Source organism: Camponotus floridanus, unplaced genomic scaffold, assembly GCF_003227725.1.
Source record: "Camponotus floridanus strain SB8 unplaced genomic scaffold, Cflo_v7.5 scaffold42, whole genome shotgun sequence".
Lineage (NCBI taxonomy): Eukaryota > Metazoa > Arthropoda > Insecta > Hymenoptera > Formicidae > Camponotus > Camponotus floridanus.
Window position 1 is genome coordinate 826039 of NW_020229570.1, and position 27568 is coordinate 853606.

At 31.9% G+C, this 27568-nt stretch overlaps 1 protein-coding gene across 1 annotated transcript in view; it reads right to left on the reverse strand.

Annotated features, from left to right (window-relative positions):
* LOC105254547 overlaps positions 1-23558 on the reverse strand; it is a 39389-nt gene extending 15831 nt beyond the window's left edge. The window contains exon 1 of the mRNA XM_011263305.3: positions 21993-23558. Within this exon, the coding sequence (XP_011261607.1) occupies positions 21993-22053 (61 nt within the window). The 5' untranslated portion in view covers positions 22054-23558. The remainder of the gene's footprint in view (positions 1-21992) is intronic.
* Positions 23559-27568: the final 4010 nt, after the last annotated feature.

The window sequence follows — 27568 nt, forward strand, 5'->3', positions numbered from 1 at the left end:
ATACGCTCACGCGCTTGCAATAATTTTTGTTATATTTTACTACGATCCTCTTATACGCGGAAACTTTATTACAGTGAAAGCTTTAAATTTGTAACATTTGCAACATAGTCGACTTAAGGGCGAATTTATATAAATAGTGACATTTGAATTTTAAAAGTCTTCAATTGTCAGTAGATGCAATAAAAACTAATAATAATTATTCAATAGGTTTTTCTAATCTATTCGCAGCAATAAATAATTTTACCAATATACATAATAATTATTTGAATAACTATTGAATTTTATTATATATTATATGAAATAGAATATAAAATATCTTTATTCTAACATTTTTTAATCAAAATTATATGTTTGTGTTGAAACTTTCAAAGATTTTAAATTTTGTTAAAAGTCATCGTCTGCACTGAATACGCTTTTGCTTTGCGATGTTGAAGAAATGAAATTGTTATATACGAAGCTTTTTCTCTTTCGGTTGTTTATTCAATTTCTTCTCTTTCTATATTCAGTCTGTTCAATCTCCTTTCTTTCTTTATTTTATATGTATTTTTTCTTCCCCTCTCCCTTCCTTTCTCTCTCTCTTTCTCTCTCTTTCTTCTGTAATTAAAGAAATTACTCTATATGCGAAATTGCGAGAGTAAAGCGAATTGTCATTATTCGTATATATTTACATTAAGAAAGGCAACGAATATTTTAATAAGGATACATGTGTGCAAATGGCGAGCATCGATGAATAACTTTCGGGATTCGTTCCAGCCAACTGCGGACCATCGATTTTCGAATCGCGTATAAATATCAATTTATGGGAAGCAACTGCATGATAACAACACAAGTATCGTTAAAGCGCAACGAAATGGAACGATCTAATTGTATCGAAAAATGGAAATCGTTTCTTATAAAGCAAAAAGAACATAATTTAACTAATGTAATTTTATCAATGATAAACACAATACGTATATTAAGTAGAAATTTTGTAAAGAATACATCATGCATAAATATAGTATTTTAATATCTGATTTTTGTTAATTCCTTTGATGCTCAAATATATCATAAACATAATTTAGTAAAAAAATGTAACATATTTTATGCAGCTTGATTATTTTATTCTCTATAGGGAATTTTGCTAAGAATGTTATAAATATTAAAATTACATTTTCTCTCCTATTTAACGTGTTAACACTTTTCTCTCTCCTGAAACTATAAAACATAATACAACAAGTAACTGTGTATAACAAGTGGTTTGATGTCATGAGTGGTTAAACTATTCACCTCAAAAGTTCTAACGTTGATTCTAAGTAATATGTACATGTTAACTTTTAATTAGAGTTACGGAAAGTTACGAAATGCACAATTTACGCTACGATATTTGAAATAATATAATTATAGTAAAAAGAGCCACGTATCAAAGTATACTTTAAATATTTGGGAGAAAATAAAAACAATAATTTCTATTTAATCTTAATGTATTTAATGAAATACAATCAACTATTGAGAAAATTTAATAGGATTACCGAAGACCTATGTAGTTGTGTGTTGAGATGCTGCAAAATGGTCTATAGCACTCGCGCACTTTGTGCACTGCAAGTTGTTGAGTTAGAAATGCACTCAGGAACGGTCGATATATGTTTCGAAGTAGCAGAAGTGTTTGCTTAGTGTTTGAAACTAACTCTACTGCATATTCCGGATTTAATGGCCAAAGATATATCTTGCACTGTCATACAAATTCCATATTTAAAGCATTTTAATTAATTGTTTCCTTTTCACATTTCGGCTTTATTCTAACTATAATATATTAATTTTAGTATAAAATATTTATATCTTTTAATTATATTAAAATAATCAAATAAATAATAGACATTAAATCTTGGATATTTTACATATCTTATATTCTTGATATTTTATTTTATCCTATTACAATAAAAGAGTAATAAATTAAGTGAAAAATTCTTAATCAAAATGAATAACACATAAAATACATAATAATTGGAAACAAAGATTCTAAAAAGAAATCACGATTAATTGCGTTTAATCAATATATAGTTAATATATGGATGAATAGGTTTAACAATCAAATGCATTCAACGTATCTATAGTTTAGTAATCAGAGAACTGTAATAGCTGCGGGATGTAGCTATAGTCGGAGGAAGATTGGATAGAATTAGATTAGATCAGAGCTCATTACGCTTTAGCTTAAGAGTGAATTAGGTAGAGAATGAGTAAAGGACTCTACTTCCGTTTGAGATAAATCTTTCTTCCTTATTGTTTTTCCTATAATACATCACGTGAATGATAATGGCACTGCCATCTTGAAGACAATGGCGATGAGCCGCAATGTAATAGTAGTAGTATTTTGTCTCTCGAAACATTGAATTGAACTTTAAGACGCCGACGTAGCTCTTCAGCTTTGGCATCTTCGCAAGATCTGATAGACGACACAGACGATAGCAAAAGTAGCACATTTCTTCATATTTTCTCGTATTTTTCAAATCTCTCCTCTCGTAAACTCGATTTTCATTTTTCACAACTTTTTTTCATATCTGAAAAAATATTATTTCAAATATCTTTGCAACAAGCTTTAAAATATAAAAGTATAAAACTCATTTTAATTGAAACTTTATATAAGAAGAAACTTTGTATAAGAATTTTCACATTTTATTAAATTTAATTGAAAGAAAAGATAACAAGCATTTTTCTGTATCGATCTTTTTTAATATTTGTTATCGTGACGACAAAAAATGCATGCATTCACACACATGCATTTTATAAACGAGTCAGATAATTATACTGCTTGTTTATTTCGACTTTAACGATAAAATCGTTGAAGCTTCATTTCTCGTGAGACAACAAAGGAGAGTAAGTCGAGTTGTTAGTTTGATGTCAACGTACTCAAGTGGAAACGGTAGATTGTAACCTCCCTAATTAACGCGGACGTACATATCACAACAAGCGAGCAAAAGCTGATAGTCTGTGGAAAACTTTGCACTTCATTAGCTTTCCACTGTGATACGCCTCAGGTGCAGTAGTCTCGTGCTTTTAAAACTTTAACAATGTGATATCCGTAGAGAAATGTATGTATCTATATATGTGTGTGTGTGTATACTAGTGGTAGATGCTTGCGAATCTCGATATACGAAGACGACAGTGATGATATAGAACAGACGAGTTCTGGGAAAAGCCAAAGAGAGGAACTCCCCGGGGTGCATGGAAAAGCTCGCTATAAGCTCTTAGTTACCGCTACAAAATTAATTAAAGCAAGTGCTCACTCAGGTGGATGCGAGATATCAAGAAATGTCCTTTTGTTGACCACACAGCGATTAATCCGCATCATTTCGCGAGAGAGATAATAAGCGATGGATGTTTTCCCAGATAAGTCGCTATATGTGCATTTCAAATTGAGAGAAAATGTTATTAAGATAAAGATTAAATTATGCGTCACTTATGTAAGACATTGTTGAGTGTTTATATCTTGCTCGTCACCATTAAGACATCGCGTGGCATGCTAATACTGTATAATATAACAGTTGCAGTTTGCATGCATCTTGAAAAGTATACCGTCATTATAGATTGTTGAAATTCTGTTCGAATTTTGTCAATTCATATGATCTATGTACAGTACGCGCGATAATTATTCTTACAAATAATTTGTTCGTATCTCCGTAATGTACATTATTTATATTTCTAATAAGAAAATAGATCAATTAGATAGTACAAGAGATCATTAATATTTAATTCTAGATGATTAATACTTTATAATTTTTATTCTACAATATTAATTTTTTTCTAGATTATTGATTTCGGATAATGGAGAATATGGAGTTGAATAAATTTTAATATTATATATGAGATATATAATATAAGAATTTATAATTTTAGATAAAATATTTTCGATAGAAACATATTACATATTCTTGTTATTTTGCGAATGTTGATCTGTTTAATGAATATGGAACGTTCTGCAAAAATAAATCTTTCGGAACGAAAGGCAGCTTACATACAAATTATATTCAATAGAAAGAAAAACATTCCACGAAGTAAGATTATTCGCGAATAGATTTGTAGTATAACTCGGGCAATTTTCATCAATTTATAGACGGCTAGCCGTTCAGCAAATTGCGAACCATTCGTTTTCAGTGAGTTAAGGAAAAACTGGATTTGTCGGCGGGTTCATGTCGCTTCCTTTTTTTCAGAGCGACTCTCAGTAATTGCGCTCTCCGTCACTTTGACGTTATTTGACATGGATGGTTACTCACGTTATTACCATCGCGTCTGAAATCATAGATTTATGTTAGGTATGATAGAATAAGCGCGTTTTAATTGCAGTTATATAGAAAAAAGCCACGCGGATTATATGATATCTGTAAATCTCTTGTTTTTACGAATTGTGCTGCATATCTGCTGTTTAATTATTAGTTATATTTCCAAAAAATTTTAGAAAATCAAATGTCTGTATCGGTGAATATTTTTCAAGTATATATTTGTTAATCTGTGTCTCAAATATGAAAAAAGATGGTATTAATGATTTTTAAATTAAAATACAGATAATTAACTTTTACATATTTATTAATTTTTTGAGCCTCATTAATTTTCAAAAACAATTAACCATTATTGATTGCATATATCTGTTTTTTTTATTCAACTTGAAATAAATTTAATATCTCAAGAAAATCGTGATAAAAGAGAAATATAATATATCGTGGAGAAAAATATGGGGCAAGATTTCTCAATGATGAATACACGTAGTTTTCCGGAGAAATCTGAAACAGTGAGAAGGTTGATTTTTAAGAACTTAACTTTTCTTGATTCTTGGACTTAAAAATAAATGTAACTTTACTTTTAATGCAAATATTTTTATAATTCTTTTAAAAGATAGTACGCTGTAGCGGAAAATAAGCTTAAAAACTTTGAAAAGAAATGCAATTCTCGTTTATGAAACGATTTCTGAATTAGTTTCTGGTCAATTTCGGTATTGTGTGTAACTTAGCGTGTTATTGCTTCAAGCACCGTCCGTCATTCACGCGGCCAGCGGCGAATGCCGAAATTCATTACACCGGAAAATAGTTTGCGAAACGGCAGCCGCGAAAAAGAATGGCATATACAATGAGTTATCGACGCAAAAGTACCAATAGATATTGTAACAGCTGCGGCGGCCGCAGCCGTATCATAAAACGCCGATGATGGAGGAGGAATAACGATACCTCCGGCGGGCACATATTTCTCGCGTTACGATATATCGATCGTCACAAAATAATCTTCCGCATAGCGCCTTCCGCGTCTTTTTCCGCAGCATGTTGGACGGAAAATTACTTTTCACGCCGACTTATTCGACGCCAACTGCGCGTTGCCGCATATGACCTAAAGGATTTGCTCACGACTCGCGTTGGTGCTTCTGGATTAAGGTATTTAAACGAACATGCAGATCGTAGCCGTCTTTGCGTTGCAATTTCCTGAGAGAGAGAGATAGAGGAAGAGCGGAAAAGGGGAAAAAGGAAAATTCCAGACTGCCGTTGTACCGTAACCTAGCGATATGAATATTTAGATCGTTCTGGGGCATCGGGCGAGTGACCTTTACAATAGTGAGAGAAGATCGTTTTCCACCCGCGTGTAAGTGGACGGTAAAAGTTACGATCTTATTTCGGGCTCATCGCAATTTGTACTCAGGGCTCCTCGCTTTTACGATTCGACTCTGTAACTGTGGCTCGACGAAACGAACGAAAGGGCTGGGAATTTTTCTACAGGGGCGGGAATAAAATATTCAGATCTAATCGTTTTTGCGCTGGCATTTTTCTTGATATATAACGAAAGTGGATTAATTTACTCGTAATACTTTTTCGAATAGATGATTATATATTTAAGCTTCTCGACAGTTAACAATTGTATCCGCAATCTAAGAAATTTGATAATAATAATTGATGATAATAATAAAATGATTTTTATTTTTGTAATAAATATTTTTTATCTTTTCTTGTAAAAGAAATATTAGTCATAAACCTGTCACGTCTTTTTTATTATGGATTGTTTAATGATATGAGAAATCGATTGTTCTATATAATGGAATATTAAAGAATAATTAATTATTAAGTAATTTAAAAATGTAATAAATAATTAAAACTAAAATACGTGCCTGATAAAATAAACTTTTGAAGAGAAATAATAGAAATAACAAATAACGATCGAAAATGAGAATCCTTCATCAAATAAATATTCTTTATCATATTAACAAATTAATATTATAAAAACTTGTCATATGTTAAAGTTTCAAATTAATTTAATAAATTTTAGAAAGTAGTGAAGTGGAATAAATACACACACTGCAGATATATATTTATTATCCTTATTAAAGCCATTTAATTAATTTCTTTTATTAATAATATTGTAATCAATTTAAAAGAGTGCATGAATTATATTTTTAACAATTTTAACTTTTAATATATATTATTTAATATATATTGAAAGATAAATACTTTTGTCCCGATTAATTTTTTTAAATTTAGTATCTATCTCGCGATGAATTTTTCAGCGAAATAATATTGCACAAACCTAATTACTTCACATTTTCTCGCGCCTCACTTTTTTCCACATTTTTACATATTGAATAATTATTTATCGCGCGTAACAAAACTCGGTTTTATTTTAAATATCAATGTTATTTGACATTATATTTTCAATCTGTTTGAAATCAATCAGAAACTCACTTTAAGATATCGTATATTATTTACCTGGTTTGTGAAAATACTCTCCGGTCGGATATGCATCGCTGTGTAATAAACGAGATTGAACATTTTTCACTCTCTACCCACGAAGAATTATTGGTGCGCGAAACTTGTGCGTGTCGCATGAACAAATTTGTAAAAGCACGCAGTTTACAGTGAATTACCACGCATTTGTTGCAAAGTTTTCGTAAAATTTATTCACAAGTTGAAAAAACAAAATATATGACAATTTTCATAGAAATATTCTATTCTAAATTGTAGAACGCGCAAGTTATTTGAGTAACATTTCATACATTATTTCGCGACGTTTTTGCGATCCACGATTGTTTCATTCTTTCTGAACGTACATGAAATCTTGCTTAGAAACATCGAAATTGTTTGCGGGAATAAATTTAATAAAATCCTACGCGAAAATCCGTGATACGTTGCCAAGATTTACGACCACCGGAATGCGTACTCTGCGTGCCGTTCCACGGAAATAACGGAAATGCCGAAACGTAATTCCGTCGTCCAGTAGTATATGTGTTTGCGTCTATATGTGTTGTTATTTCGTAAATTATGCATCCATGATGCACGAGTACTCGAGAAGGAAGTGTAAGAGCAAAATATGCAAATTTAAAATAAATCGACAAGTCAAGGAGGTCTAAGCTCGAAGCTCAAAGCTCGAAGCTCGATCGTTCTTTAACAGTCACTTTCGAATGGCTTGTACCTTCGATAAGTAAGTCAGATAATCCCCTGGTTTCCTTATCTCTTTGAAACAGGCCATATAATTTAATCACACCGGCGCGCAGTCGCGTGACTCCCGCATCGCGGATTTGTCTTCCATAAGAGTCGTTGGCGTCTGTGCCCGATGTTATGTGCTCGCACGAGAGACGCGTTATTTTTTCACGTTGCCCGAGATTGCACGGAAATAAATCGCGCCCGCTCGTACGCGCGCCGCGAGCATAACTTTTGCGTGTAGTAACGAGCGACGTAAATGATTTGTGGGTAGGTACGAAAGTGGAATAAAACGGGGCGCCCGTTGCTGATACTATGGCGTGCGAAATGTGCAAGCGTATATTTTTTTAATAACGAAATTAGATGGGTATTTCTGAACCTAAAAAACGCGGAAATTTGAAATGGTATGTGTTACGTAGCATATGAGAATTTATTTGACAAGGTAAGCACATATATTTTTATCCTTAAAAAAATGCGCAAATATATATAACTTTACATATATTATAAAAGAATTGTATATATAACTTGTATATATTGTATATAACTTTATATATATTATAAAAGAATTGTATTCTGTTAAACAAAAGTTTTGATTTTAATTGGAAATAATATTATTATATAGCATATGAGATTGGAAATAATACTATTATAGAGCATATGAGAATTTATCTCAATAAAGAAAAAATATTTTTAAAAAATACAAATATATACATCTGTAGATATTCTATAAAAAATTTTATTTTGTTAAATAAAAATTTATCTATAAATCAATTTATTTAATTTAAATTTAAAATAACGTATAAAAGTTTGTTTGGTAAAACAAATCCTTTTTTTTTACTTTTTCTGAAAACAAATATCTAAAAATTTTTGCATTTTGTAAAAGATTAGATTTTAATCAATAATATGTATAATTGTCATTGTTTCTTAAATGCTGATTCTTTCCAATCAATTTTATTCCTTTATTCTTTTCAATCAATTAAATTTTATTTTTATGCTTTTCATGGAAATAAGAAAAATGAATTTATTTTTCTATTATATTAATTATATATATACATACATATATAAATATAAATTATATATATTTCGATCACATAAAATAAATAATAAAATTCTATTTTTTATCATAAAATAATTAGATTAATAAAATTTTAAGTTTATCCTAGAGAATTTCATTTTAAATTATCATTGATTTATTTAACATTTTGTATTCAAAATGGTACAATATATTTGTGCATGATCAATCTTAGATTTACCACTTTTGTATTGTTATTTGATAATGAATACAATTGTCGTATCTTTCAGTTATCGCGAATAAATAGCACAAAATGTATAATATATTTTAAAATTAAATCTGTTCTTTATACATACATATACCGAGTGAGGATCGCTTTGTTTTCCTCTTTGAAAGAAAGTTTCAGGAATTTGTAATTTTCTAATCAGACAACAATATTACAAAAGTAGTTATTAATCATATAGAAAGATTGCTTTAAAAATATTATTATACAAAGTAAATATTATTACGTTTATTATGCGTGTTTCTAATTCGTTCAGTTGTCTCGCTAATGCCGCTGTGTGTGGCATTTTTTCTCAAATAATTCTAGCCATGACATTGCAAATGCGTTTTGCATTCGCCGAATTTGTAGTTCGTGTCGGTTTTTTCGAGATTACTCGCTCTCGTTGCTCGTCGCACATTGCATCCAATGCATCGTCGCGTAAAATTTCCCTTGCTAAAAACTGCATGAATTTACGGCAGGGCATTATGATATTTAAATGCGAGTTCTAGAGAAGTATTTTGAACTGCAAGTGTCTCGGGATGTTTTCACGTTCACTCATAAATTTAAACGATTATGATTTTTATTACATGAAAACCTGAATAGAAGAGGACAGTATCTCGTGGAATCGAGAGATTGTATAAAACGATGACAGAACATAAAAAATATATTTTATATGTAGAACATAAATTAATCGGCGTAAATTGCAATGAATCCGTTTTGCAATAAATTATGATGTTTTCTGCTTATCACTTGATTTTTGCCCTCGCATAAAATAATTTAATATCACGTATTAAAATAAAATACGTATATAAAATATAGATAATATATATCGTTTAAAAAATGTAAGATATTACAAATTAATAAAATTTTTTATTTAAATATTTATGAAATTAATTAAAAAAAATTAATCTTATAATATTTCTAGCTAATAGTATTAAAATATTGATGTCAATGTTAAGACTAACACGCAACTATATATTATATATTATATAAAGCGTAGTGAAAGATGAAATTATATAAATTACAAGTATTTTATTTCTCTAAATATTTTAATATCTAAAATAAATCATGTATGTATATGATATATAAATTCTTGTTTTAAAGGATTGAAATATATTTCAATACAATACAGTATTATTTCATTAATTATTCAGAGGTCAGTTATTTTAATAAAATGTTGAATTCTACCTCTCAAAAATTCTTTTATAAATTTTTCCAGCAGTGGAAACAGAGTTGCAGAGTGGAAGAGTTTTTTAATTTTTATACAAGAATAAGGGCAAGTGAGAAAAAATAAGAGCAAGTAATATCAAAGCTTGAGCATTACCAGATGTCGGCGGAATTAGGTAAATACACTCGACTATTTTCCATTAGTAAAGAAATATCGTACGTTTAATTAAATTATTTGTATCTACATATTCTAATAACACTTGATAATGAGCCTATCGTCATTAACCTCAACGCAAAAGAGGAAGTTTAAGTACGCAAAAAGTTAAATTTATTGACGTATAAATTTCATAGTAACACCCCTCATTATAACCGCTAATGATCCCAAATTAGACCTCGACGCTTCCACTTTTTTTCTCTCTCTTTAGAATATCTTCCCTAACTTTCCTCGCTCATTACGTGCGAAAAGGAAAAAAGGACATTGCATTCTCGCGAGACAACACAGCGTGGTAGAAGCAATTAATTAAAAACATGTAGACGCACTATATGGCGCTCGAAATCTCTTGGCTATATGACATATCAAATGTAGGACGAGCGAGTTGCGTCGCAAAATGATGACAGTCATGATTCCGCGTGTTTATCTTTCGTTGTCACGTGACGCGAAGGTGCAACAAAACTGCAAGAACTCCGTTTAAAACAGGCGAAAGCACTCACACTTAGTCTCGTAATTAAAACGCGCAGGGGGAACTGGGGAAACTTAACGTTTCCTTCCTCTTTCGAAGGTTCACGAATAACAATAAGTTTCCCCGAATCTTGCACAATCTAGTTTAAATTACGTTTTGCATCGTGTGCGTGACGTCATTTGCGAATTGCATGCGAAGAGGTAGACGAACTCGTAGAGGGGAGATTGGAATGAAATGCTTTATTTGCATAACGCAGTAATATAATAACGAATCTCGTTACAACAATTTCTGAATCTGAATTTAAGTGTATTTGATTGTGCTGATATTTGGATTGCATTAAATTTTCGCTACATTAATGTAGATATTAACCAGAGCTTTATTGTGTGTACTCACGAGAACAAACTCGATAAAAATATTTTCAACGAGATACGTACGATAATGAAATAACGGATGATTTATGTGGGTGTAATTCAACAGTCTCACGTACAATGAGTCGCAAGTGTGTTAAATCGGTGTAAAATTTATTTCCTTTGTGATATAATTAATTTTTTACACACAAAGTTTATATAAGTTTCTGTTGCAACATTAAAGGATATTCTTTTATCTTTTCAGCAATTATTTGGACACATAATTAATTATCATGTAACGGATGAAACAGGGCTTGTTAAGAAAACTTTTATATTTTATAATCATCAGAACTCTCCCATGAAAAATTGCAAAATACACGCGAATGGCGAGTAAGGAAACAATATTTAATGACGATTCTAAGGTTGACTTTTCAAAATTTAAGAGCATCAAAACCCTAGAATAATTCTCTCCTTCTCTCTTTCACTAGGTAGGTTTATTTCACGAACAATTCGTTTATTCTCGCTGACTAAAGTCACCCAAGTCATCATCTTTTCTATAATATCGAGTCAATTGAGTGCAACCCGTCCAAGCGACTAACGGTGTTACTTTTGGAACGAATTTTGCCGTAGCTGGCAGGTGCGCCGTCAATCTCGAGAATTTACCTGCTAGACTCCATCCTAGAATCATTTTATTCCTCTTTCGCACGCTCTCGAAAAGTATGATGAACCTTGAAATAACTTTTCGCAATAATAAAACGAGAAGGAGAGAAAGAGAGAGAGAGAGGGGGGGGGGGGAAGAGAAAGAGTAAGCTCGACTAAGTTTGCAAGCACGGAGTTCCTTGCCTCGGTAGTGCCCTCGGGCGCACTTGGTTACTCCGTTCGGGGATCTCTTTTTAGAGGAGTCTCGCGTATATATATCGGTGAGAAAACTCGAATAAGAATAAAGTGCCCGGTAATTATTTTTCACGTCGTACGCGAAACTCTCGAGTTTCCATTAAGGATCCAGCTCGGCAATGCTGCGCGAAAAAAGACGATTCTTCCAGAGATTACGCCGGATTCAGCGGCATTCCGCGTCGCGAAATGATTTCCGCTCCACTTAATCCACTGCAAACTCATGCGGATCGAGATTTATATCTCACCTATGATAGTAGCTCCACGAGATTTAAATTTGTTGAATAACACGGTCAAAGATATTTTGAATCTTCGCTGAAAATAACTGTAAAAATCGATTGATTACGTCCTAAAAATATGACGGCACGCTGCGAAATTTATGCAGAAATCTTGCTGCTATATAATGACATGAATAAAATTTTCATAACTTAGCAACTTTTTTATTGTTTACTATGAATATCGATTTTTTCTGCAAATATTGCTAAAATTTTATTAAATTTTAAAACTTGTACTCGAATTTATTTCCTAAAATACGTTTGAATTTGAAAATTCAATATTATTTTCATATTATTCTATATAATATTATTCTATATAATATTCTATATAATAGTATAATATTAGACAATATAACAGGCAAATATTATGTAATAAATTAATATTTATATAATATATTTATTACATTTTTAAAATATTTCACGTTAAAATTATGTAATATATGATAATATTCCTTTTAACTTGTATTTCTTGCAATAAGTCTATTAAAATAAAAAAGAAAAATTTGTTTTGACACTTCTTTATTTATTTTTAAATTATTAATAATACAACAAACTTTATGCATAAATTATCTTTCATTATTCATTATTCATTATTTTATATTCATGATTTTGTTGTCATGAATTTATATAAATGAAAGGCACACATATCCATACACACCTACACATATATTTTAAACTTGAGAAATAACCTTTTCGACAGTTTTATACCAGTAGTACTTAATTAATAAAGTTTTACTTCAATCGCGGAAAGGAGCCTCCCTCGTTTGCGCAAACTTCTAGAGACAGTATAGTGGACTTCTTCAAAGAACTGCTTTCCCGTTGAAGTAATATAGAAATATCTTTATCTAAACTAGAATTGCTTAATTATTCTTATTATATCTATTCTTGCGATTAAACTTATACCATTTTTTAATTGAATTCAACGTAGTTGTGTGCAATGCGGTCCGTACTTTTTTTATTTATAAATGGCAGATTATTCAATGTACTGCTTGTGTGGATAAATATGAGTAAATTAATTTTCTGATATTACCATTTTACAAATATTTTATAAACATGCGGAAATATCTTGATTGGTGATAAATATTTACGTATAAGTATTATTGAAGTTGCAATCAAGTTAATTTTTGAATCGATATTTCCTTAAATAAACTTCCTTTTATTTACGCATTAAATTGTTTGCAATTAACGCTAATCAAAGCAATTACATGTCTTACTTTGGCCATATAATGCTAATGATAACATCATGATAAAAGGAATTGATGCGCATATCGAAGAGAGAGATTAATTTTAAAATCCCAATTTATTAAAAATAAAAGACAATGAAAAATATGATTATGATATTGTAAAAATATCTTGAAGGAAATTTAATGATACTATACTAATAATTAAATTATTTGTACAAGTCTTGTCCCGTTCTTATCAATAAAAGATTTTTTCATGCTTATATTCAAAGAGTCTTCCAATAAATTTTATGAAAGAATTATTTATCGCTGAAATATATAACGTTTATAATGCAATATATATTGAAAATTATATGCGTTAAAAACATCTCGTTAATTAAATTTCAATAATGTATAAATAGGTCATAAAATCTCGTTTTTCAAGTTAGTTTTACTCGATTTCGTTTTAACGTCAATTTTATCGGAGACTGAATCGCGAGCATATTAAATATTGAGAATAATGAACTGCCATCGAATTTTCGCAAAGAAAATATCGACTTTCGAGTCGATAAAAGTGTCTCTCGTTAAAATTTAATATTGCGAAGCTACATGGCGAGAGCATCGTACTATACAGCGAGAAAACTGGTAGGAGATCCGAGTTGTTCGGAACAGCGGGGAAGCAGGAAATTTCGATTTATCGCCGAGATAGAGAAGGAACGGGGTCCGATCTCTCTTTCGAACGACGTCGGGTCATATTTTCCGGAACGAGCGCGCCGCAAGCTCCGCGGCGACAAGCCGGTATAATAAGATGAGATACGTGGCCTGAAAGTTTTGTGCTTTCACAAGACAGTTCGAAACATACCACGCTTGCAAAAGTGCACTGAGAGACTATAACAATCATTTTCCACCAGAATAGGAAGAGAACAAGGGAGAAAGAGAGAAGGGAAGATTCATATAACATAATGAAGAGCCGTACGTTCGAGAGTAAAAAGAAACACTGCTAACGTTTTCAGTGTCTGGAGGATATTTCGCATAACTTTCTACGGTGTTTCATTATCTCTGATTTATCTCGCGATCATATCTGGATCTCGTCGCGAATGATCAATTTGAGATACGGTTTTAAACCGTAATCCCTGATGTGACGTTTTTCTAATATAGTTCTAATATCTTTCAAAAAATGTGATCTTTTCTCAGTCTATATAAAGATTCAGAAAATTACATCTCTATAACGTTTGTATGTATATGTGATAAATGTTAATTCGATGTTCGATTTTACAATTTTTATCGTTAAATTAAAAAGAATATTTTTATTCTTATATTTTATTTTTTATATTTCCGATATTTATATCTTATATTTATATTTATTATAAATAGGTTTTATAAGTATTTAAAAATACTTTTGATTATAACGTGAATAAATTATAGTTGGATATTTCCAGTTCTATCGATCTTGGGTTATATGTCAAAGCACGCTCTTTTATCGATAACTAATGTCGGTGGCTTTGATTATAGTCATGTTGGCGAGATCAGATGTCTGGAGAGGGATAATTTATGAGATATGAGAACTTTTCTGAAGGCTCAATTTACATGAGAAATCCAATATATGCATATATTCGTTTGATATAAAATTTTTCTACAAATATACATAGATGCTCCACAATTGATAACTTTTAATTTTAACAGATTCTTCGTTAAAATTTTAATCAATTTCTTTATAGTAACAATATTAGTATTTACAATATATTTTCAATTTTAGTATTATATATTTTTATATTTTAGTTTTAAATTGATAATTTTGAAACTAAAGTCTACCTAAAATTATATGAAAAATATAATTTTATTATTAATTTATTTATATAAATTTTAGTACAAAAACTCTTTATTCTTCATCATTTTTTAAATTCAAAAAAGTTATTAATGCTTGTATCAATTAATGATTTTATTACATAAATACATCATATTTATTTTATTCATTTATTATGACTAACCATATATCATCAACCTGTAGTATTTTTCATTATAACATGATCAAGAGATACTAAAATTAAAACAAATTCGAGTTAGGTTTTTTAAACTCTGATTGTGAATGCAACCCGGCTTAAAATGTACGTCGCCCAAAGTGAGTTATGGTGGACCATTATTTTCAGAATGAGACACATTGGAACATCTGAAACTATTCCGCATTTCTCACTCGACATTCTTCGTGTTTACGGTGAAACTTTTTTCTCCGTGCACATATATATGTACATATCTATCGATAAGGCACACGCACGTCGCTTTTATTGCAGGTTCAAGTACTGCGGGTCAACGACTCGCGTCCTCACGACGGATGGCATACACGGTCGACCATTATCGTTAGAGGCAAACGCGAGCCGTCTATAGAGCTCTATAAGCCGTATTTTCCCGCCGTTATATCCGCGACGTATCGAGATGCTAACTAGGGTAAAGTCGCTTTGTAGAATATTGCTATGCGCTAATTAGCGTATATATTAGCGTTGAGTGTGCGACATCAATCATTCTTTTTCTATCCTTCTCTCGCGGAACATGTACGAGATATGTATGCAAACGGAAAATAAATATCGCTATCGTGCATTATTAACATTACAATGATATTTATCTCGTAAATTTAATCTTAACATTGGCGCGGCGCCTACATCAACACAATATTTCATGGCTTTTAATGATAATTGTGCAAGTCCATCATTAATCTAGTGATAATCCAATCGATGAATCGCTGTTATTATGATAAGATTATTAGAGAGAATTATAATTCCAAATATTAATTTTATAAATATATTGAGAGAAAAAGAGAAATTGACCTGTTTGCGAACTCGACGAAATGCATCGTATTCTGCAGAAGCAATTCTGATTTGTTTTTAATTTGCATGAATAGTGAGACTGGAATATAAATATTTTAAGAATGTTTATAATAAAATGCGTTTTATTTTGGAGCCTATTAAAATAAGGAAAGAGAGAAATAGAGAAAGAAAACTAAGATATTCAAAAGTTTATTAAGGTATATGCTGACTCTGAAATGTCGAAAGTTTTTGTAAGCTTTGCAAAGCTCCGTGAAAATGATAATGCAAAGATTTTTGAGGAGACTTTTGGTATGCATTTGGTTAACAACGGCCGAAAGTTTAGGATATGCAAGAATTTTGCAAAGAATAAAGTAGGAAACTGTATCGTTATACAAACTTCCGAGTGTAAAAAACTATGATTTCTATATAGCCTCTTTAACTGGAATATGTGAATGTTTCTTAAAAGAAATAAGCGGAAAAGCATAACACGTTTAAAAACTTGCTAAAAATGTAGAAGATATATAGACAATAATTTTGCGTGTATTAATTACGAGGTTTCTCTTCAAGTTTCTTTGACGCATGTATCTTTCAAACAGCCAAAGTATCTGTTACATTTTTGCAAATTTGCGTAATTTTCCGTTATAAAACATTTCTAAATTAAAGATCTTAGCATCTTAAATTAAGATACATGCAAATTGTTTGTAAAGTCTTTGTGTACTTTTTACACGGCATCTTGCATAAAACCTTCTTGGTCCCTTTCAGCAATCCTTTCGTGAGAATCTCGAAATCTCTTGAAATGTTTGCCGAGCGTAAATCTGTTAAACCACGGGTGCGTTTCCAGAAGATTAACTTTGCTTGATCCCATAATATCGTGAGATCCAACACGAAACACCTTCGCCTACGGTGACTATCTCGCAACGTCTTACCCAATTAGCATGTTTTAGTCCGCTTAGAACAGTGAAGAGAAAGTTTCAAAGATTGTAACGAATATGGAGACAGACTTTATACATTATACACGAGAGAAGCTATAAACTCTGTATAAAAACAGGAAGGAAGCTTGTCATATGTAAAATAGGTAGAGTTTATATCAAGTTCCATATTTCTAATCTTATATTTAATTTATAAATTTCCAATAAAAATTTGACTGCAATTTTTCAACAGTCATCTTTAAAATTAGATTTTTGTAATTAGAAAAACTTTAAGCTATAAAATTCTGTCAAAATATAATCTAGTTAAATTTAGATTGTGAATATATAAACTTGATAAAAATACGAACCTATATATTATATATCTTTCTGCAACTTATTTATAAAAATTCGTAAAAGTTCTTAACACATTTCCCGTTATTACTATATTTATAATTAAATTATTAATTCTGTACAATAATATTTTCTGTAAATCTCAATTTTAACAAGTTCAATAAAAAATAAAAAATATGATGTGCATATCTAGGGCGTTATCATTGCTGACGTAACTGGTATTAATCAATGAATGCACGGCAAATAAATATTTGGAAACCGATAGCAAATGTACGCCAATTTGTCCCAAATCAGGTATTATATTTCGTGGACTGCAGTTCTAAAAATATCTATATTTTTTTGGAGACAGGGTAGAAACGCGTAGTGGTGTAAGGCCTTTGCTTCCGTCAATTTTTACGCAACATCGGAAATCGAACCCATCGAAATTATACCGGTTTTAATATCCGTCTTGCTAAACTTTTGACGTTCTGGCACTTTTGTCTGTCCACTTCGGCCTATTTTGACCACGCTACTTTATCGTGGACGCTCGCCTTTTATCATTTTGCGCCCGAAGCGATGGTAATTGCTTGAATTTCCGTGGTCCTCCAGCGCGGCTGAAGATCGCCGAGCTAGGCATCGCGAGCGGAGACAAGCGTTTAATTTACCTGGACCAAGTTCGCGCGCCAAGTCCTTGTCGCAGTCCGTGGCGCCGAATGAAATTGCGAAAGTTGTTCGTCTAGAACGACAATGGCGCAAACGAGGTGTGAAGCGAGGCTATGAAATATAACTGCACGACGACGACGACGTCGACAACGATGACGACATTCCTACCCGCCCGGAGGCCTCTCCGGAGGCGACTTTTTACACCGTACGTCCATGTAACATTCCAATGATCAATATATGTCGCTATTCCCCATGTGTGCGAGATCGATGTGTACACATCGATATATGCTCGAGAGAGGGAGAAGGGCTTTACTTGCGGGACGCGCGAACACCATCGTCGACGGCGTCGGCCGACTTGGGCCGAGTTATGAATAATGCATGCGATAAATTTGCGTCGCACGCATGCAAGCGCGCCGGTGTAATTCCATTAGTTGTACCGTTTTATCGCCCGATACCGTGGATTCAATTGAGTAACTCCTTTCACGCCGCCAAGTACCATTCCATTATTTCCTACGACCGCCCTGCGCCACGACAAGTCGCAGGGTGTGCGGTACGTGATCCCGATACTTCTCGCGCACGATAAATGTCGTGTGGCATGTTAACTAGTTCATTAATGTCCACAGTTTATTTTTCTGACAGATACGGCATTCTGTTAATAAGTGATATCAATGAAATAATCAACCGATTATTTATCATTAAAATTCTAGAAAAGCACAAACAATAATTTCTCAGGTTTGCAATTTCTTATATAAAAACTTTCATATAGATATATTATATAAACAAATTTTATATAAATATTTTTATATAAAAATCAGAAATTGTTGATATGCGCGCTTTCATGGATATACAAAAATATAGAAAATATATTTCACTTTGTAAAAAGAATTAACATTCTCTACGTTTGTAAAATTATATATAAACAATAGATATTTGTTCTGTCGCAAATAAAAACAAATTCTATTTCTATGAGTTTTGAAATTAATTTTGGCAATTAACTCAAAATAATAAACACAAAAATAAACAATTCTAGCAATATTTCAGTTTCCGGAAAAAAGTTTTCCATAAAAGTTATTGACGTCATAGTGTCATAGTGTCTCTTTGTCAGAAGTGTATAAATAAAAAAGATAATTACATTCTCTTTGTATGAACAGTGCTTTAGCATGACAAAATTAATGAAATTAAATTATGTATAATAATGATTTATTTTTTCATAACTTTAATTAATGTGTTAGTATTTTCTTGCGTTGCAATTATTTTTAATATTATTTATCATAAATATTAATAAATATTACTTTTAATTATTTAATGAAAGATTTTAATTACATATTAATAAAAAAAATATATTTGAAAAAAGGCGACTTATGTGTCACATTCGTTATATTTAATTTCATTTAATTAAGATACACACGCAATTTATAAAAAAAATAAATCTTTCAAATTTGTCATTATTAAAGAAGAGATACATTTTTAATTATATTATATAATATACAAAAAAAATATTTTTCTTCATTAAAAAATAAATAATCTGATATATAAAATCATGTAATAATGAATAATTATTTGAGAAAACGAAATTAGAAAAATATTATAAAAATAATATATAAAAGTACATAATAATAATAAATACATAAATTTTGAAAAATAGTATTATAGAATATTATAGAATATTCTGTAAAAAATATTTTTAAAAATATAATAAAATATGACTTATTATATTTTTTCAAACAACACTGTGTATGTTTAGTAAGCACCAATCTATTCTACAAATAAAATAAAGAAAATAATTTACCATGAATACGCGTTAAATTCATTCAAATAGTGAATCTTTTCGTGTCTATATATTATATATTATTAGTATATTTTTATAATTGATAATAATTAATGTCCTTTACATAATATGTGTCCTTTACGTAATATGTGCAATAATGTAGTGTTATCTCATTATCTTTATTTGTGTCGTAATTTAACCATCTCTTCCTTCCTTTGTGGGACGATTCATTAATCATTTTAATTAATCGACGAAACGGCAAGAACTATATACATATGATACTTATAATATATACTTCCACATTTTTAGTTTATATAACACATACAGAAGCACTAATCATCTTTCTAACATTATCCAATATATCAAATATCAGTAACAATTAAATAACATTTTAAAATTATGTAATTTAAAATAATTGTAAACATTTTCTATTATATATTCGATGTGTCAAAGTTACATTTCAATATAATAATTTATTCATTTCTTTTATTTATTTGCTGCAAATATAATAATAGATGTATTTACTTATATGTGATAAGTTATATTATATATAAATCTTGCAATATGTATCCAATATATGAAATGTTTAAATTAATTATATATTTTCATTATAAATAATTACATGTATGTAACTTAATAGATAAATAATTGAATATTCCCTATCAACGTAATTGTAAATCTAATCTCTTTTACTATTTAATTCAAAAGTCTAAATTGACTTGCTTTATCACTAATTGATTCCAATTTCCAACCTATAATATATTTTATACATTATAGACATTTCTCCTAATTAAAAGTAATTGTGTAATATAAATATGTATATATTATTATATTAATATTAATTTCTTCTCTTAGACATTTCTATAAATTTCGAGTAGCTTATTATATTCCTTTTATTCTTGATTTCATTTCATGAGCATTTCTGTATTTCATTTTAAGAAACTTGTTAGATACTTCTTAATTATTTGCTGATAACTTCTTCTTGCTTCAAATATTTTATATTTTCATTACTGTATCCGCGCGTTTTTATTTATCTGAAATAGAAGTTTTATCTCAACTATTTATATTGGCAATGAAAGAATATATGAAACAATTTAATACTTATATGTGAAATATCTCTTCATGTGTTCAATGTACACTGAAAACTTTTCATCACACACACAGTGGAAAATTTATTCTTACATTCCAATTAAGTTTATATTATTAATTTTATTATTTTACGAAAGATATTTTTTATTATTTCAAGAGAAATTGTAGCTTTCACACAAATAGAAAATTCTTGTTCCCACATATTATTATTTATCACTAATAATAAATTTTATTTAAACATATGCATAAATAATTGTTTCACGAAAAAGACCTTAAATCATTACGTATTTCTCCCTTATGTCGTAATTTTTATCATTTCTAGATGTTCATCTATCATCAACAAAATTTCAATTATAAATCATTTTCCATTTTCAGTTTACATCGACCGTACATAGTAAAGGAATTGTACGGGTATCACAGGCAAACAGCAAACAATCGACTTCCTCTGCGTTTACGAAGCGCAAACATGAGCTATAAATCTCTACATTTCTTTCCCCTACTCCTCTTTCTCTCTCTTCCTCTCTCTCTCTCTCTCTCTCTTGCTTTTTGACTAGAACAGCAGTCGTAAATCTCTCTTCCTTTCTGAACAGCAAATGTCGCGTTGCAATTAACGTAATTAAACTGAATCTTAATTTTCGTGGACGATAGTAAATGAGATTTTATCTGCATCGTGAAATACCGCTTCGCCGTTTTATATATGTAAATACATATATATCTATCTCTTTTTATATTTAAAAAAAACCTAAACCTAAATTCTTTTTTATATTCTCCTCTTATCATTATTATTTTTGTATCAATTTCTTTTTTTTTTTTTGTAATTAATATTGCAAATATTTATATTCAAGTACGCGAGGAAAGAGATTGTATGTTCAAATTAATTTCAATCACTAACAATAATTAAAAATTGATTGTTTTAAAAATTGGTTGCTTGGTTGCTTTAGCATGTTTATAATGTTCAACGATGCAATTATCAAAGCAAACAATTTTATGCACCGTTTTTAATAATTAATAACGAGTTACAACGAGATTGCAATTGTGCACCAACACGGATGCATTAATAATTCCAAGATAGTAGTCTCTTTTTTTCTTTATGACGCAGAATATTTCCTCACGATTTCCCTACGGTCGTCTAATGTCGCAAGTGCACGCCACGGATCATCCTCCTTCGAGTTACGACGGGATCATGCAAAGATGATTAGAAAGTAGCAAAGTGATTACCTTCTGTGCACATAAAGAGTATGGCAGCAATCGAGAGCCTCGCTTGCCATCTCAGAGCCATTTCCGCGACTATATCTTTGAGAGACGTTTACACTTGAATTACTAAAATCATTCACATCTTCCACCCGTGATCGCTATTACCACCATTCACTGACATGGCACTGACCAGGAGGCGTCTTATCACTCGTCTCTTTCTGATCCTTACACGTTAATTAACACACACAGTTCACAGTCGCGTCCAAAGGTTTTCAAAGGGAAATGAGAGCCGATACTTATTCACGGTTAGTTTGAGATATCAATTCGTTCGCCGCGAGTTCAACCGAAAGGGGAATGAATTAGCGCGACGGCTGGCAGTTTGGTCGGATCTCCCATAAGATGCGGCCCGATCGTGCATACGATCGATCTTCCGCAAAGTGGTATCTCCTATATAACGACTAGGTAGACGATAACACGCGCGGAAATGATTATGGCAAAACTTTCGACGGGCGGCGTGCCGCGTATCCTGCGAAACTTTCCACCTATATCGTCGGATAAAGTCTTCACCCCGTCGTGTTTCTCGACGCGACTCGGTAGAGTTTGAATCTTGTCTTGGGTTCCGGAAGAAACCTGTAAACTCTCGTTGCAGTTGCCCCGAGGAATTTCCGCTCTACGCGTTACACTTGCGAAGATTCGAAAAACTTGCTTCTCCTGTTCGCGATTATCGAACCGAGTCCCTTCACAGGACGGTCCCAGCTTCCGTCGCGCGAACGCGCGAGGCTCTCATCGTTGCGCGGAGAATCCTGCGAATGAAAAATCGTTGCGATCTCGTAAGACACATAATCAGAACTATCTCGAGCTGCTTTCGGCCGAAGCGACGGGATCTTGGCGATCGACGCCGCGCGTTGGAGCGATCGATCGATCGCGCGCCACTTGACAGTCGAGAATTATTCCGGAAACGCAGTCTCTTCTTCACCCTCGCTCCGTCGCACCGCTCGAAATTGTTCGAACCGAAGTGGTCGTGGTCGCAGGAGAGTTCTCCGTTCACCGCATAACGACATCCGTTTATCGACACCCTTCTTTTTTTACATCAAAGCACTCTTTAATAATTTGTCGATCGAAGAACGTTTGTCGGATCATGCGGTCTCCTGAGCTTCTTTTTTATTTCTGTTTCTCGGCCTCCCTCTGCGCTCCGACTTTACGTTTCGATAAACAACTCGGAAATCCAACCGTCGCGGTTTTCCATGTCGATACTTGGTCTCGCGGGCTGTTATACGCGGCGCTATTTTAAGAAATCGTCACGGGGATCGTTCGCGTACGCGACATTGTATATAGCATAACGGCACGCACGCACGTCTTGTTTCGGTGGCAGATTTAACCTGACTGGGGAGATTCTCGGCCGTGGGAGCATGCGCGTTTCCGATCCACCCCCTGTGACGATGGAAGCGCGCAGAGGGTCCGCGGATGCACACACACACACACATAAAGATTCACACCGATTCACATATATTCTCCCTCTCTTTCCACGAGGAAGTACGTCGACACACAAACATTCGTCTAGGAGGGTGTACGCACACTTACACACTTATATGTGTATGCGTGTGTGTAAAGGAAACCTCTCCTTTTCTCTCTCTCTCTCTCTCTTCTTCCTCATCATTTCTCTCTCCCTCCTTCCTTCCCCCCCCTCTCTCTCTCTCTCTCCCTTCTCACCCTTTCTTCTTATCCTCAGGACGTACAGGACTGTGTGTCACGGACAGAAACTGTGGCAAGGCGTGCAAGGAGTGCAGAATCAAGGTACGAAATCTACGGTACTCTTAGAGACATTGTGATGGGCTTAAAGATTTACTCGCGTCTCCACGTACTTGTCAATCCAATATCACGAATATGGCGGATCTCTGACTGTCAGGTTTCTAGATTTCTCTTTTTCAGAGAAAATGTAAATCTGACTACCTAAAGCAAAACGCTAGCACAAAATTATGACGTACGAATAATTTTCAATATTGTAGTAATCGTTTTTTCTTTTAATCTAATTTTTCGAATTCAATTTTTATTCGCAATTTTTTCCACAGTTTATTTAGACTCTTCTGAAATACTTACAAGCTCCGAAGATTCGAAACTATCTTGATTCGGGAATACGACACTCCAGGAACGTAATACGAATTCTCGACTAGTTCGATTAAAAGTTAAAGGAATACGAACCATAAAAGAAATTGTAAGAGAATAATTGTGAAGAAAACGTTTTAGGAATACAAATATATTGTAAAAGTTGCGAAGTATACTTAAAAAGCCATGTGCAATACGTGTAGATCCTATCGCAGATCATGAAGACACAAATGTCGATATACGAAAAATATATCTTCTGTATTTTTTTTTTATTATTTATATTATATGTGTGTGTGTGTGTAACTGATATACATTTCATTCTATTATTATCAAACAAATATTGTTATTTAATAATTTCATATTTCATATTTTATATCTATGCGATATATAAAATAATATTTTAAAGAAGGTACCCATTTGAATTGAATAAAAACACACTCTAGAGCACATTCTTTAAATAAAATAAAATGAATATTTTAATCATTATGAATTAAAAACCTTGATTTTATCAAAGTTAAAGCTAATTTTCAGTTTTGTTAATACGTTACATATGATTTGCTTGCTTTTATTTATTGCACTTTCTAAACAAAAGCTTGTGTAGCCAATAAAATGTCCTAGATAATGAAATACTGATGGAATATCATTGATAAAATATTTGTTTTGCAAAAAGCATAATGCTACGCGCAAAAGTATTGGTGAAACTAATCATACTATCAGAGATCCAATTGATACAGGCAGGTATGTCAGCCACAAAGTATGTCAACGGTGCATGAACTTTTTGCACGAAAGTGTTATTGGTAATTTTGAAAATTGCTCGTATTTTTATTTCGCTGACTATATCGACCTGCAGTCGTGACGGGCGTTATTTTTGCGTGGTGAAGCCATGTTGAAAAAACCGGCATAAATTTTTATTACAAAAAGATTATATAATGAAAATATGTATGATTTATGGAAATACGTATGATTTAAATTAAGACAAAAGATATTCTCTAATCGTTTATTCTAAGACATTAATTAATTCGTGCATGTGTCAAAATTAATTAATGTCGAATCTTTAAGTAACAACTTAATCAAAATATCAGGTTTTTCTATTTCAGGTTTTTATTATTAAATTTTATAAAAATTCTTATAAAATTAAAAATTTTTATAAAAATTTTTATAAAAATTCAAGAGTTGCTGATACCAACAATAACAAATATTTCTTAATTCAAAAAAATACGCAATTTAAAAAAAAAATATAATAAAATATATTAAATGGGCACACTATATTTTTACCATATTTTCTATTTTAAAATAAAAACACAATAAAATCTACAACAATTGTACGGATAAGCATATTAGCGGACAAATTTCTCGTTTTATCTATTGAGTAGAAATACAGATTTACTATCTAAACGCTAAAGTGCAAATCCAACATTTGTTTATATGAAAAGTGCATCCGCGTAAATTTGCCGTGATTCAAAACTTTTAACCGGTTTACTGCATCACGACAAAATGGAAGTAAATATTGCGGGAGATTTTCCTACCCCGTTATTCGACGCGACTTAACACGAGCGAACTGGAGAGGGGGGGAAACGGGAGGATGGACCATACATTGAAAATACTTCATCGTTTGATTTACGTTTGTATGTATCATCGCTTTTAAGCTGCCAGCAGTAATCAGCCGAACACAGCAGGCCACCATTTCCCTCGATAGCGCTTTTTCACGGTGGAAACGCGGTAAAACTTTTACTTCCGTTCAGCGCGGATGGAAATTCTGTCATTCCGAATCCCGTGTGTAACAACCGTTAGTATTCCCACAATCGTGGACAGATTTTTATGTCATTTGTAAGATATATAAACATATGTCTTTAACGTCACTTAATATTTTTATGTCGATTTATATACATATTTTAAAAGTTATCACTTAAAAAAAATTTCACATGTCAGTTTTTTTATTAAAAGAATAAATATTATGAATTATTAAAAGAATAAATTATTAAAAGAATAAATATAATGAATATATAACATGCAAAAAAATGACCGCTTACCTAAGGAAAACTAATAAATTTATTTTTCTTTCTATTGCGGTTTTCTATTTATTAATATAGATTCTTTAAATGAGAAATGATAAATAGGAAATGACAATAAATTCTCTTGTTACTTTGGTCACGTATATTTAACAATAATTTGAATTTTATAATTATTGTATCCAAGAATTTCGGGAAGAAATATAGAATATTAGTCTGCTTAATTAATAAATAAATGAGAGAGGGAGAGAGAGGGGGGAAAGAAAGAGAGAGAATTTAATACTGAAAGAGTTAACTGCGCAATGGATCACCCGTTCTTCGCTTTAGTGTGTCTTGTTTATGGCTTGGTCTTCCGGCCCATCGCAGTTAGTCGTGTTCGGGATGGTGCATAATGCATAATGAATGTGTATAGATCGGCAACATTTCTAGAACCTTAGTAAATATTTGGACATCCATGATAAGGTCAGCACACGGAGACGTTAAATATTAACTCAAGTCTTTATTTTGTATGCCGACATGTCGACATGGATACTTGATGTTCCAGAATCTAAACGATCATGCAATATAGGTCAGTGATTGGAATGCTGGGATGAGTTTGCGTAAAATTATAGGATATATTGAGGCGAAAAAAATATGTAACATTTGCCTAAGTAAAGTACACTGATATTATAATTCTCGTACGACAAATAATCTACGATGCATGTTTTCATTATTATGCTCGTTAAAAGTTTTTGTCAGTTCTCTAATCAAGCTTGCAAAATAATTACAAAATAAAGACACAATCTCAAGTAATTGCGATATATATAATTTTTAATACAGTTTAATATTTTTTTTGTCACATTAATCAGGCTTATGCAAATAACTTAATTCTCATCTCTATGCATATATTTATCTACATAAAATATGCTTCAACGATCGCAATTCGTCATTTTTGAAATATATCACAGATAAAAAAATTATGTTAATTTCCTGATAAAAACACAATGTTAACGATTATTCGAAATTTTTTTCTCAAACACCATTTACAAAGTGATATATTTTATTTAGCTCGACATGCGCTAATGAAGAAAGCGTACGTAATCAAAGCGAGATTTATATCGGGGGCCATTTGGCGAGCGAATCGACGCCCTCAATTTGCCGTCATTATCGGTAAATAATTAAACGTTTGCACACTACGGAGGGTTGACGCATAGTGCGACCGCGCGGCTGGCAGGCATATTTTCGTTCGTTGGCCGGTCGTTTGCGTTGGTCATAAAGGCAGAACAGAGCGCGCGCCCCATTAATTTCTCTCTATTTCTCTTCCTCTCATCAGATTGTGCGCTCGCCGCGAATTCAATTCGCGAAGACGGGGCTGCGACGCGATACGCATCGCGACGTGTATCGGATGTGAGCTCGTTCCATCGACGCTGATCGCGCGAAGGCGTAACTCGTGGAGGCAAACGTGTGCTCGAAAAATGAATTTAAAAAAAAAAAGAAAAAAGGGAGAAT